The sequence below is a fragment of the Haliaeetus albicilla genome, chromosome 13 (assembly GCF_947461875.1).
Source record: "Haliaeetus albicilla chromosome 13, bHalAlb1.1, whole genome shotgun sequence".
Classification (NCBI taxonomy): Eukaryota; Metazoa; Chordata; class Aves; order Accipitriformes; family Accipitridae; genus Haliaeetus; species Haliaeetus albicilla.
In genome coordinates this window covers 36,455,880-36,468,757 of record NC_091495.1, presented here as the reverse complement: position 1 = coordinate 36,468,757, position 12,878 = coordinate 36,455,880, and the positions used below count along the sequence as shown (strand labels likewise).

General features: G+C 40.9%; 1 protein-coding gene and 1 long non-coding RNA gene across 4 annotated transcripts in view; one reads left to right on the top strand and one right to left on the bottom strand.

Moving 5' to 3' along the window:
• The window catches only part of KIF25 (kinesin family member 25), a 41,820-nt gene extending 30,456 nt beyond the window's left edge, over positions 1 to 11,364 (top strand). For both annotated transcript variants that reach the window (XM_069800828.1, XM_069800827.1), the window contains 4 exons: positions 4,353 to 4,504; positions 6,798 to 6,995; positions 9,559 to 9,714; positions 10,949 to 11,364. In XM_069800828.1, the coding sequence (XP_069656929.1) occupies positions 4,353 to 4,504; positions 6,798 to 6,995; positions 9,559 to 9,714; positions 10,949 to 11,106 (664 nt within the window). In that variant the 3' untranslated portion in view covers positions 11,107 to 11,364. The remainder of the gene's footprint in view (positions 1 to 4,352; positions 4,505 to 6,797; positions 6,996 to 9,558; positions 9,715 to 10,948) is intronic.
• LOC138688670 (uncharacterized) lies at positions 249 to 9,343 on the bottom strand. 2 transcript variants are annotated; one of them, XR_011327563.1, is made up of 4 exons: positions 9,153 to 9,343; positions 4,985 to 5,097; positions 3,635 to 3,763; positions 249 to 1,589 (listed from the first exon to the last, which is right to left on the bottom strand). It is a non-coding gene; the product is annotated as an uncharacterized lncRNA (long non-coding RNA). The 2 variants fall into 2 exon arrangements; XR_011327562.1 differs by having other exon boundaries at positions 3,635 to 5,097.
• Positions 11,365 to 12,878: the final 1,514 nt, after the last annotated feature.

Here is a 12,878-nt window from a genome sequence, read left to right as displayed (position 1 = left end):
ATTTTTAAGCAGCTGTAGAGCGTTAGCTTTCCCTACATGCACTGGAGTTAAAAACAAATTCTTTAGAAAGAATAAGATTGTAAGTGATCTTTTAATATAAATACCCATCTTTCTTACACTGCTTAGTATTCTATTTTCATAACTGGAGGCATTAAAGTGGGAATTGATATGCTGGTATGTGAACCTGTAGTTCTTAAGAATCCAGGTTCTTCAACTAGAAGCTAAGAAGTAGCTAAGCTTCTACTCATTTAGTTTTAAGATACATACCTTCCCAGCACTGGTATGTGGCAAGTTTGATTCTTATTTACACATCTAGACAGTGTAGGGAGACCTAAGGTAGTTAAGGCTACAGCTGTACTTACTTTAATGCCTTCTTGTACTTCCTAAACATTGCAAAGGCTTGTTCTAGTAAACATGGGAATGATTCTTGGTGTTACATATGTGTAGTATATAAAGCAAACGTGTAATACTTTCTTGTTACATATAGAACACTCGGCTAATTAGATAGTAAATATCACATGTTCATAACAATTCATGCATTAACAAGAGTGAATCTGTTTTCAGATGCTTCATTTTAGTAACAGGTGTGGTGTTTATGCTAGTATTAAATCAACATTAACAAAACCAAATTATGACAAGCAGTACTAGTGGCACCAGAGAGGTGATGCTACCCAGGAATTAAGCCACTGGACACGTCCCTGTGAGTGCCCAGCACACGAACACAGATTGCAGAAGGGGACACTTCTGCTTGTGCACTGCAGAGGGGTCTAGCTACTTAGAAAAAAATGTTCTGTTCCTTGGGCAAATAATGTTTGTGAAAGAAACACCCTGCCCTATCAAAATGTTTAGCACAGTATTATAGTGTTTTACGTTTCTGGAGGAAACATGATGTTCTTCTTCACTTCTCTATAATAACGCTTGTCATGGTCTAATCTCTGCTTTTCCAGGAGGAATTAGAAGTCAGATATGCAAAGCATTCTCCCCCCCTCCCCATTAAAACAAAACACACCCTCAGTGTAAATAATTGAAGGCAGTATTTTTGCCTTGTGGGACTTAGTCACATAAGCAGACTAGTAGTTGTTTGTTTATGTGGGTTTATGTTATTGCCAGAAAGCCTTGATAAAAATACAAGAATGTACTGGAGGGTTGCGCAAATGTACCTTTATCTACCTAGTTATACGCGTTTATTGACTTGTATTTTCCAGCCATGGAACAGCTCATAGAAAAGTGAGACCCCAGACAAACTGTAAAGTGGTTTTCTTTACCATGGGGGCTATATAACTCTCCTTTCTTTCTATGAAATAATAATCACTGCAATATTCTAGGAAGGATTAACATTTATATCTGGGGTATGCCTGCTCTTCAGTCTTGAGATGAAATATGGTTTCCAGAGAGATTCTGCATCCTTGATTGCACTTTGCATGCTCCATAAGAGCAATGAATGAATTAAAAATGACGAGCTTGAAGTGATGAATCCTTTTGCCCTCTTTGTCTGTATTATGCTGACTGGTAGGTTTCTCTTGGTCTCGGTTCTTGGATTTCCCCAGCTGTGACGCTACTCCAACTTTTAGTGTCTGGTTAAGAATCTGCTGTCAAGGGAAAGAAAAACTCCTTCAGAAGAGGTTGGGAGCAGAGCCTAACCTGTGTGTGCTGAATCTTTCTTGAAGGAGCTAATCTCTTTCCTTTGACTAGAGAAGAAAGGAACCATATGACTTAGAAAATGAAAATGGGTGCATATAGTGTGGGTATGATGGAAGTTGAATTCTTCCTGCTTCATCAGAACCTCCAAGTAATTTTTAATTATGGTATTTCAGTAACCAATGTGCTGGCCTGGTTTCATTCCTGAAACATGCCTACTCCCCTTCCCAAGGGAGCTTTGCATAGTTAGTAGGCAACCCATCTATCTTCCTAGGCTTTGAAGAAGGGAGAGGTGAGATGTAGGTGGACTTGTCCCATAGAGGCAGGAACAAGAAGCTGCAATAAGGTTTCATTTGTCCTTCCACTTCATAAAATGGCTGCTGTGTTTATTTCTGTAAATTTTAATCTATGGTAAAGGAACCTGGCACCTTGAACTAAGCACCTCTTAAAAACCACTTATCTCAATCAATTGATACATACTCAATTCTAATGCAAATATAATTAAGAATATGGATTATATCTCAGTTACAATGCAAGCAGCAAAAAAAAGTCCAATTCATAAACAGGTTATATTAATAATTACACAGAAAGGTTAACAAGAAAAAGCAAACCCAAACAAAGCAAGGGAATCATTGAATGAGGCCACCCAGCTGCCTGAAATCTAAAGTAAGCAGCTGGTGCTTTGAATAAAAACACATCTTCATTTGTGATAATATTTCATCTAGAATATATTGGCCTGCTGGGTCTCATTGGCTTCTCCATATATCCATTAAAGTACAGTAGTCTCTTTCCTGCTAACAAGTACATCTTACTGAATCACAAAAACCTCAGTCTCTTTCTTCTTTTATGGCTTGGTTGACTTTGGAGAACATTCAGCATCAAATTTTTAACCTAACCACAACAGGGCTTCTCTTTGTAGAATCTGGTCCTGGCACGTGCAGTACATACAGCATGATAAAGTCGTAGAGATTATAGTAAAAAGTTATTACTGTCAGCCCTGCTGAGAAGCTACTGTGCCAAGCTTGCAGCACTGGGCTGGGGATGCTGTTTACCTCCAAAGTCAACTGCAGTTTCCCAGGAGGTGACCAGCACTGACAGCGTACCCTGAGGCCTGCCTTCTTCTGCAAACACTAGTTAGAAGACAGCAGCCTGTAGCACTGACCCCTTGCCAGTGCACAGCAGCAGCTGGCAGAAGCCAATTGCCCATTGCTAGATCCTAGGGAAGGCTGCTTATCTCTCAGGCTGTCCAGTCCTGGCTGAGCAGCTACTGGAAGGCACAGTTCAAAACTCAGGAAGGCAAGACCTGCCTCCTTGGACTTGAGGCAATAGTCAGATCACCCAGCGCGAGGCTCTGCCTTCTCCGGCAGTAGGACCCAGAGCCTCTGCTTCCCTGCTGGTGCCAGGTCAACCAACCAGGGACACATCATCAGTGGACGCACGGAGGCAGAGATATTACGGGGGAGGCCAGCATGTGCGGCTCGGGATTGACAGGTGAAGTCTATAGTGAGCATTTAGCTTCTGCAGCTCTCGTTACACAGGGAACTGCTTTTAGGTGGCTGCTTCTCCTAAGTGTCTATAAGCGTGGTGTGGCTAAGTGTTTTTCTGTTCGTCAGATGCCCTTGCTTTATTTTCAGAGGAAATTGGTTTAGTTTGGTATAGCTCTTTTGTCTCTAAACTCTTCAAGTATGGCTCTTCTTTAGCAGAAAGTAAGTTTGTGCCCAGTGTGATTTTCACTGAAATCAGCCAATTCTAAGTCATGAAGGCCTTGTCTTTTAGCACATGCTTGCTTTTGCTGACTGCAGTGATGTGGAACCAAGCCTGTAGCCTGTCAGGAGAGTTATTAATGGTTCTGGTGTTACAGGGCATTCAGTAACCAGGCAGTGATATGCAGACATAATAACCTATGCCCCCATCAAGAAACTAATGTTTAGGTGATGTAACTTAAGTGATTATCGAAGAAGGCAATGCAGTGAAAGGAAAGGGTAGGCAATCTTACCTCATTGGTTTTAAGCATTGCAAACCTGAGGGAAATCATAGTGGGTTTTTTCTTTACCTAATCAGTTTATTTCACTTTGTGTTAGGTTTTTTTCCCTTCGATTGGTCATATCTGCAGTATTTCTTTTAACTGGAAAAGAAAACAGATAGTACGAGATAAAATGGTCTATAGAAACTTAAGCCTGTCTATTCTGACACTGTGCTGGAGTCCCTGAACAGTGGAACTGAACTTTTTTCCAAGGATTTTGGATTTAATTCCAAATGTGAAAGATGATTTCCAAAGGCCCAGTGAAATTTCTTTTTTTTTTTTTGCCCTAATTGTGTACCTCCCAAAGAACAGGAGCTACCTTAGCATAAACTGGACAACTCCACTTCTGTAAGACCAGAGATTCCAGGAATGTCTAAATCTGTGTATTTTCTCCCAAAGTGTGGAGATGTAGAATTTTCAGTTACTTGTAGAGCTGAGCTACAGTACCTATAGACCTGCAAAGGCTGGCAGGCCACTTCAGCACTTTCAGTCTTGAATTTTCATCTTGGACTATATCCCACCTGAAAAAGCCTATATACAGTTGTTTTTGCAGCTCAAAACTGAGATTAGTATAAGGAGTTAGAAGAGTGGGGAAGTAAAAATGCTCAGATTCACATCTAAGTTGTCAGATTTCTCATGTGCTTTTTACTGTGAGTCAGTTAAATCTTCTGCTTGTTTCTTTACTTCCCAGGACTGTTGAAAATGCATCTGAATTTTTGCATCTAGTCAACAAAGGCCTACAGCTGAGAGTCAGGCACCCAACACTGGTGCACGCTCACTCCTCTCGTTCTCATCTGGTAGTTACATTGACCATAACCACAATTGTCTCTGGAGATAACTTTGGTAAGTAGGATGTTACTAAAATACATCTAGAGCCAGTTATTTTTTGAAAAACAGTCTGTGGACTGATTTTCATATTGGTTTTTTCTCCTTTTTCCAATGTTTAATACATTCCTTCAGTTCTCTTCCATTGTTTTACTTCTGCATACTTTCTTAAATAACAGACCAGTTTGATGTTTGAACACTACTGAAACTTTCATTTTCATAAAAACTTTTCACTTTTCTTTACCTATCTTGACTTACAGAGTTCCTGAAGTTTTACAGTATGAAACAACTAATGAAATTTTATCAATAATTCATAAGATAAGGTATAAGATAGATAAGACATCAATAAGATAGGTACTCAAATACACTCAATGTCCATTAAATTTAGAGTCCATTGAACTGTTAATAATAGGCCACTGCAGGAACAGACAACACAGTTGTCTTATTTACTGTGGCAAAACCTGTAATTCTACTTTTCATTACCACACCAAGACTTACCAGTTTATTGCTTTAGGAATAACTTTGGCTTTTGGGGGTTAACTTTGTTTTCTTTTGCTCATGTTGTAATTAGGGTCTCTGCTTCCAGTGCTGTGGTCCATCTCCTTCATACCCTGCAACAACAACATGGTCTTAGAAAGTGAAAAATATTTAACATTTTTCCCTTAGATTGCTATCAGAAATTAAACCAACAATATTAGCAAAACAGAACAAACAGTGCCCTCGCTTAGCTATGGGCCTTGCCAAAAGACACTGTTACTTCACAAGTTGCAGCTCCAGCATTTCAGATGTTAGGTCTAGCCAGTTCCAGATTCTTGTCAATCAGACAAATGTTACTTTTCAAAATGCAGTGTTTGCACCATTAGTGCACCAGCCATCTTGTCTAGTTCAGGCTTTCCTTTGCCACTTCTAATTGCAGTCACTCTACTATGCCATGTTGTCTGGCAGCAAAACTCCAAAGAAATTTCAATTTTATGTTGAATGCAGACTCAGAGTGTATGGATGAAGATGTGCGTATGGGGGAGGGTAGAGCAGCACTGCAAATGGAACCTCACTGTAGCAGTGTGACAGTGCATTGTCTTGTTTAAAAGGAGAAATTCCTGATTTAAAAGCTAGGTGCAATATCTCAACACTGGAGATCTAAGTCACTAAATAAAAAGTTATAAAGTCTATGATGAGTTCTGCACCTAGAGCCAGGGTTGACAAGCCAACACTTTTTCAGGTTTGGTTAAGGTCTTTTAGCATTTTGTTTCAGTATTATCTGTTGTTTGAGGAAAGCAACTTAATTTCCTTGCCTCAAACTGAAGAGGAGTGAGAACACTTATTTTTACATTGTATAGCCTGAAGCCATTTATTCTGTGTAAACCAACACAGCTGCTCTGTCTACACTGTGAACAGCTAGCTTGTGTTTTAGCAACAGCCTGGCTGGAGAGGTCCGGAGCTCTGCAACCCACTTCAGTCTGTTCCTTACTCAAGTTTTGCAGTTGGGAACTTTGTACTATTGCAACTAGACTCTTTTAAGTCCCCAGGAGAGTCTGTTGTCTCTATTACCTGTGGCAGAGTACGTGCCTTTTATTCTTTTCTGTCTTTCAGAGAGAGATGGATGAAAACCAAAACACTGAAGAAAAAAAGCAAAACTGCTTTGGGAAAGCCCCTCTGTATATACTCCTGCTAAGCTAATGCCAAAGCAGCTTTCCCAAAGAATCTGTCTTCCTCTTCCTTCCCAGCAGAGAGTGAAAGCCAGATGCTGCTGCTGAGGAAGAGGAAGGATATGAAGCAGTCTAGTGCAGCTACAGAACTACCAGGAGTAGTAAGTAACCAACCTGAACAAGTGGGAATAATGCTGTTGAGGCTAATAGCTCATCACGTGGAGATGCAGCAGTGGGGTATGAGAGCTGAAGGAAGTCTAGAAAGAACAGCAGCAACGGACAAAACAGAGAAGGCACAATGAACTTTTTTTTTTGCTAGAGGACCAGCAGGTGATGTTTCAAATACATAGAAACAGACTTCAGGGCTTACTGCTTCCAAACATCCAAAATCTCACTTTGGTTTCAGTCAATCTAAAACTTGAAAAAAAGCTTCTCTAAAGTCCTTACTGGACTCCTGTTTCTTGTTTTCCACACAGAAGTGTGAACAACACTTTAAATAAGATAGAAAAAGTCATTCAGCCTGCCCGTGCCATTGGTTCTGACTTGTATATTGCTTCTGTTAGAATAGCCTAAACCAGCAGATATTGTACTTCCTCTGTTGATGCCCCTCTCAATTTCCATGGCAGTAATAAGCTCTCTTTGTTTGTGTTTTTGCCATTAACCAGGTACTTCATGGGAAGATGAACAAACCAGTCAGAGGCTAAATAAAGAGGTTTCCTGCACCCTTCCACAGAAAATGAGAGAGAATAAATCCACCTCCTCTTCTAGAGCCTCTTCACCAGCACAAATTGAAGCAACTGAGAAAATGAAGCAAGTCAAAACTAGGTTGCAGCTGGTGGACCTGGCTGGTAGCGAATGTGTCGGTAGGCAAACACGTCTGCTATGGGCATGGATCCTCCCACGTCTAGGTTACAATAGTTGCCTTTACCCCTTTATGGAGGGATACGTGCTGCATTGCTTTCACACGGGGGTGGTTTAAACCCACAAATCCTGGCACAAACAAAATTTGGGGGGCTGATTGTTCCAGTTTTGCACTGGTACAGTTTAACTGAAAATCTGACTGCATAAGCTTGAAATAAGCCCAGGGCAGTTACCTATATCATAGGTATATTATTTGTTCAGACTGGTTTTATTAGACCTGTTTTTCTACTCTGAAAATTAGCATGTCTTTGTAGAGAAATGTTTAAAGTGCATAAATTATTTAAATGTTACAGATAACTGTAATAATTGATATCACCATGTGTGGGTTTTTCTGCCTTATTGTGGAAAAAGTTTTGGAGGAAGTTAGTGTTGAAAAGATAATATTGTTTTCATTGTTTCTTCAAAGCACTTTCCTCTTCCTGCCTCCTCTATGCACACAATAATTTCAAAAACTTGATTATTTCCTAAAGGACAAGCTTTCTTACCAAGAAAAGCCATGCAGCCAAATGTACCATTCCAGAAATAATGTTTTGAAAACTGAACCAGTATTATGAAAGAGTCTTTTACTTTACTGCCAAGAATTCTTGCTGTTGCTCACTGTTAAACTTTTGTTCTACAGAAAAACCTAATATAATGCATTATTTTTTTCATTTGCTCTGAGTGCTGGAAACTGTTTGGTAAACATGTAGTTGAGCAACAATGTGTGTGTTGGTTCTCTCAGTTCAACCAGGACAAACGTTCACTTGGTTTGGGGCTCGGTGGGCCAGATCCTCCAGTGAAGCCAGAAGAGCTGTGCTCACTTGCATCAGTGTTAGAAGTGTCCCAGCACACGCAGCAGCCTAACCTCTGCCATCAGCTACTCTGATAAAAATGAGGGCAGCTCTTAACTCATAATTGTTTTAAAACACGGACAAATGGAAGTGAGGAGCCGTACAGCAGGCTTCTCGCACACTTCAACACCCTGCCTGGTTAGCTCTGCAGCGATCCTGGATCTTACAGCATTTACAAGCTAAGTGGTCCCTTTTGAGCAAACTAGGTTTCAGTTTGAAAGCTCAGCTAAATGCTTTGGGGAAGTTCATCTAACCAAATGTAGGTAATCAGCAGTTTAAACATGTACCTCCTCACCTATATGCAGTTTTCTGCTTTAGGGCGATGATATCCCTTGTCTCAGAGTCCACCTTTACTTGCTATAAAAGAAGCCTGGGGGTGGCTGTATACACAATGACCCCAGTAAAGTTAGCCTGAGATACATCCTGTCTCAGATTATTAACACCTTGTGGCAGGGTTTTCCAAACCGTTTTGCTCTGTGCTTCTCTGCCAAGAGACTCAACCACTCCAGCCCCATCCTCTCCCATAGTCTCATTTCTCCAGCCCTCACTGTCCAGGCTTCTGGGTTTTTTTGCTATTACTGTGCCTTTTCACGTTGGCCTCTTGAACACCTTCCTTGTTCTCCCAGTTTGGAAAATGCTGTCCTAAAGGGAAAACAAGATCCCTCACCTTTCTGTACCTCTCTAGAGGTGGGACAGTAGGCAGTTGAGGAAACTGTTGGCCCCGTCTGATCATCCCGCTACCATTAGCTCTGCCCAGCATGGATTGTGTGCTCTGGGTAATGAAAAGTGATTGCAGATGCATATGTACCTCATCCACTATCCTGAAGAAAGGCTGAATTTGAATAATGTGATGCTAATAGGAAGTTTCTCTTCCCCAAATGGCAGAGGTAAGGACAGGAGGAATTAATTACTCTTGACTGCACACTCATCCAAACTGATCAGAGTTGAGCTTGCAGCATCTCTTTAAATTGGTGCAATGTTATGTGTAGACCAAACCTTTCCAGCGTTGCTCACGGGCAGCATAGCTACATACCACGGTGCTGGGGGGATGGTAGAAGGGCATCATTTTCCTTTATCAACACCCTTAGAGCACACCACACCACAAAACAGCACCTTACAGACTTGGGTAAGCATAAATCCCTCACACTTATGGCTGCTGTAGGGTTTTGTTTCTGCAGCTTATGCCATCAGTGTCACTCCTCTTTTTCCTAAGGGATACAGACAGAGCAGTTAACTATTATAAAAAATGGTGGAACACAACAGGCTTACCTCTGGGGATGCTGTGGACTGGTGTTTTCAAAAGCAGCGTTGTCTTGTCCAATCATATGGTGTTCCTGCTTTCTCAGTTCCCTGTTCTTAATACATATGGAGCCAAGATGCATTGTACAGCTGAAGAGATCAACTTTAACATGAGATGCTTCAGACCATCTGCAGGCACTGAATCTTCTTTAACCTTCCTTCAAAAGAACAGAAGTACTGAACAATGTATTGGCAATCCAGAGGGAAAAACCACTGCATCTTGCTTTTGGCATGGGTGTACTGGAAGTCATGGCTCAGAATTTGTGTTTAAAAATGTTGCATCAAAAGTAGATGATACAGCAACAGAATTTTTCACACATTACAGTTGAAGCAGCTTTGCTTAGTCTTACCACTGCCTTTTTCTTCACTGTGCTAGGTATGTCTGGAGTGACAGGTGCAGCACTGCGAGAGACATCATTTATTAACCGCAGCTTGTCTGCCCTAGCAGATGTTCTTGGAGCAATAGCAGAACAGCGATCTCATGTACCGTATCGAAACAGCAAACTTACGCATCTGCTTCAGGACTCCGTAGGTAAGGGATTATTCTGACTTTGTTTAACAGTATAGATTTCTTTTCCCAATCTTTTCCCTCCTTTGTTGTGTAAAACTAGAGGATGATCTTGAATTCCTCCCTTGTACGTGGGCCTCTATTGAAAGACTCTGGCTTTGGAGCAGCATGAGTACACAGTGAGAGTCCTGACCTCATCCTGAATTTGGCTAAACCTTCCTGTTTCCAAGGTTCAGTTTAGGAATACACTTGTAAAAATCACATCATCTCTAACAGGATTGTGTAAATGGTAATAACTGCATTTCATTGGTGTTTTCTGTCAGGTACAGTTTACAAGTTAAGCTTAAATCTTTATTACTACAGGGTATAGTCACATATGTGCACATTCCTTAACATTGTGCCACATAACAGTAAGACAAAGGAGGGAGACAGAAGATATGCATGGTACTGTGCTACAACTTCTTTTTGTATTTCGGTTACCTTCTCTAGCTCCTCATCTATGCAGAAAGAGTTTTAAAGCAAGTGTAATTCCTGCAGTAATCTCAGATTTGTGTCCATCCATACAGTACCTTAGTCCATTTTTCTTCAGCCAGAAAGCATCACCTCTTACGCTTTTAGTCTCCAGTTCAAGGCATTGACAGCAACTAAGGTAACAGTTCTTGAGAGCTTCTGAAAGACTATTAATTTTTACTTGAATCTTGAATTTCACTTAGTGCTGGGGTCCCCACTGTGAAAATGGAAAGCCAAAGAAAGAAGTGAGTTTAGGACCTATGTTGTATGGGCACCTAGTCTGGTTTTAACCATGCCTGGTGTATGTCTTGGGTAACACTCTTCAAAGTGGCAATTTCCTTGTTTGTTTAATTGTTCTCTGTGAACTTCTAAGTCTGTTTCGCTTTATTGACACACAGATAAGCCATTTTGCCATTACCCCAAATTTACAAACATCTGACAAAACTTAATGAAGTGCCCAGTCCCATAACATATGTGCTGACTAACTGATGAAACTGTAAGGGGAAAGAAATCTACGTTACAAATCGTGAGACATTTATTCTACAGGGGCAAATACCATATTGTTAGATATAGACTTCCCTTGGAGGAGCCGTCTGTTTTCAACAGCCCTCTTCACGGGCAGTCTTCTGCTTCATAAAAGCAATGGTAGCCTGTGCTTGTTGTTGTGTAGATCAATACATTACCAGTGTATAATTTCCTGAAAATAATGAGGTAAATAAGTTATGTTTTGTCTTTTTCCTGCTTTTAGGAGGTGATGCTAAACTGTTGGTGATGCTGTGCATCTCTCCTGACCAGAAGTACTTAACAGAATCAATGCAGTCTCTGGGATTTGGAACTCGTGCTCGGCAAGTTCAGAGAGGACAAGTCAAGAAAAAAAGTTTCCCAGTGTCGAGTAAAGCAAAATAAAACCTAAGACTCCTGTGGATTAAAGTATTATTAATGAGTTCCTCAGACTGAAATGTATAGTGTTGTCCTAAAGCCATTCTGTTAGATATCAACTGCCAGATAAAATAAACAATCTTCAACATGGCATTAGTAAGCCATAAACCTACTGATAATGTTCTTGCTCCAAAGATAATAGCAAGTATCTACAACAGTTACCATAGAATGGTGGAATAGCATAGAAATAAATCAGGCTTTTTTTAGGAAAGCTACTTCAAGACATGGTTTTGGTGATGTGTTTCCTTTGGGCAAGAAGAACTAAGTCAGCAGAGCCTTGATTTAGGATGGCTCACTTTAGAAAGGCCAAGGGTGCTTTCTGCCTTGTATTTGGACTCCTGTCTTCTCCTGACCATTCCAGTGCTTCAAAGCAGCAAGTGAAATGTCTCCTCCCAGCTTAGATTAAGATGAGACACGTCATCGTGGCTTGCTCTTCTATCCAGCACAGATAGGGTCATTCCTGAAGGACTATCAACAGGTTGGAGTGTAAAGGAACTCATCAGCTGCACTGCATGGAGTTCTGTTCTCTGGTTTTAGGTAGGAAGTAACAGCACTAGTGAGATGGAGAAAAAGGAGTACGGCTATTCTGTTATCCCTCTGGAATGTGGTTTAGGAAGCAAATGAGGGATTATACAACTTTTTGAAAACACACTCAGATTAAATCCCAACTCTGCTGAGTTCACTAAGACTACAGCTTTGCCTATTTGGGGGGCTTTTTTTGCTCCATGAGCACTGAAAGGCCCTGAACTACAGATCCTAATGGGACCTAACTTGTACAACTGTTTTAGTAGTAGCCTGGCGTGTTGTTTCACTTGCTTTTCTGAAGCAAGTTAACCACATCCCAGCCTTGAAGATGCACCTGCACATTAGAAAAGGATAACGGCACATTTCCCATCCATCACCTGAATAAAACACCAAAACACCAGTGTGTGATATGATGCTTGTGATCTTTGAGAGGCTTTCACCCTCTTACACAAACATTGAGACAACATGATGCAGGGTTTATGAATGAAGTTACACTGGAAGAAGTTTCAAGGAAATTTAAGCAATGTTAGATACGAGAAGCAGTTCTGAGATGAGTAGTTGGGATCAAATAACATCATCTGAGGTGTTTTATGCACTACATTATTGCTCATCAGTGGCCTGAGGATCCAGTCTGCATTTTTACCTCCAGCAATCACTCTGCCTCTAGACTGGGAGAGAGGTCAGTGGTAGGTCACTGTAAGAAGGCTGGAATTGTGGTGGCCTGCCCATAAGGCTGGAGTTTATAGTATTCCAAGTCGCTTAACCTTCACAAGCATAAATATTTATCCAGAGATAATATAGCATACTATTATTGGAATTTCACCCTTGAATATATAACAGCTGCTGTGTTGCACGCAGTGCTCTGGTGCTCAGAACATTAGTGTTGCCATTGGAGAGCTGTAATACTACTTCTTTTCCTAAATAATATCACGAGGGTAAAAATGCCTTACCTTTACCCGATCCCAGCAGTAACAGATAGGTAGAAAAAGAAGCTGGAGACAGGATCTTATGAAGCTGAATGGTCACTAAAGCAATCTCGGGTGTGAAGGTGTCACAGCAAGGAATGTTAGCCTGGTAAATGAAACGCAGGAGCAGACAGCTTCAAGCTCACCTTAGTCTCCCGACAGCTAGGCTACTGAAGCAGGCTGTGGATTACAGCTAGAAGAGAGGTTAAGTGTCAAGGGAGGGCTAGCTGATTCTACCAGCATCTTTAA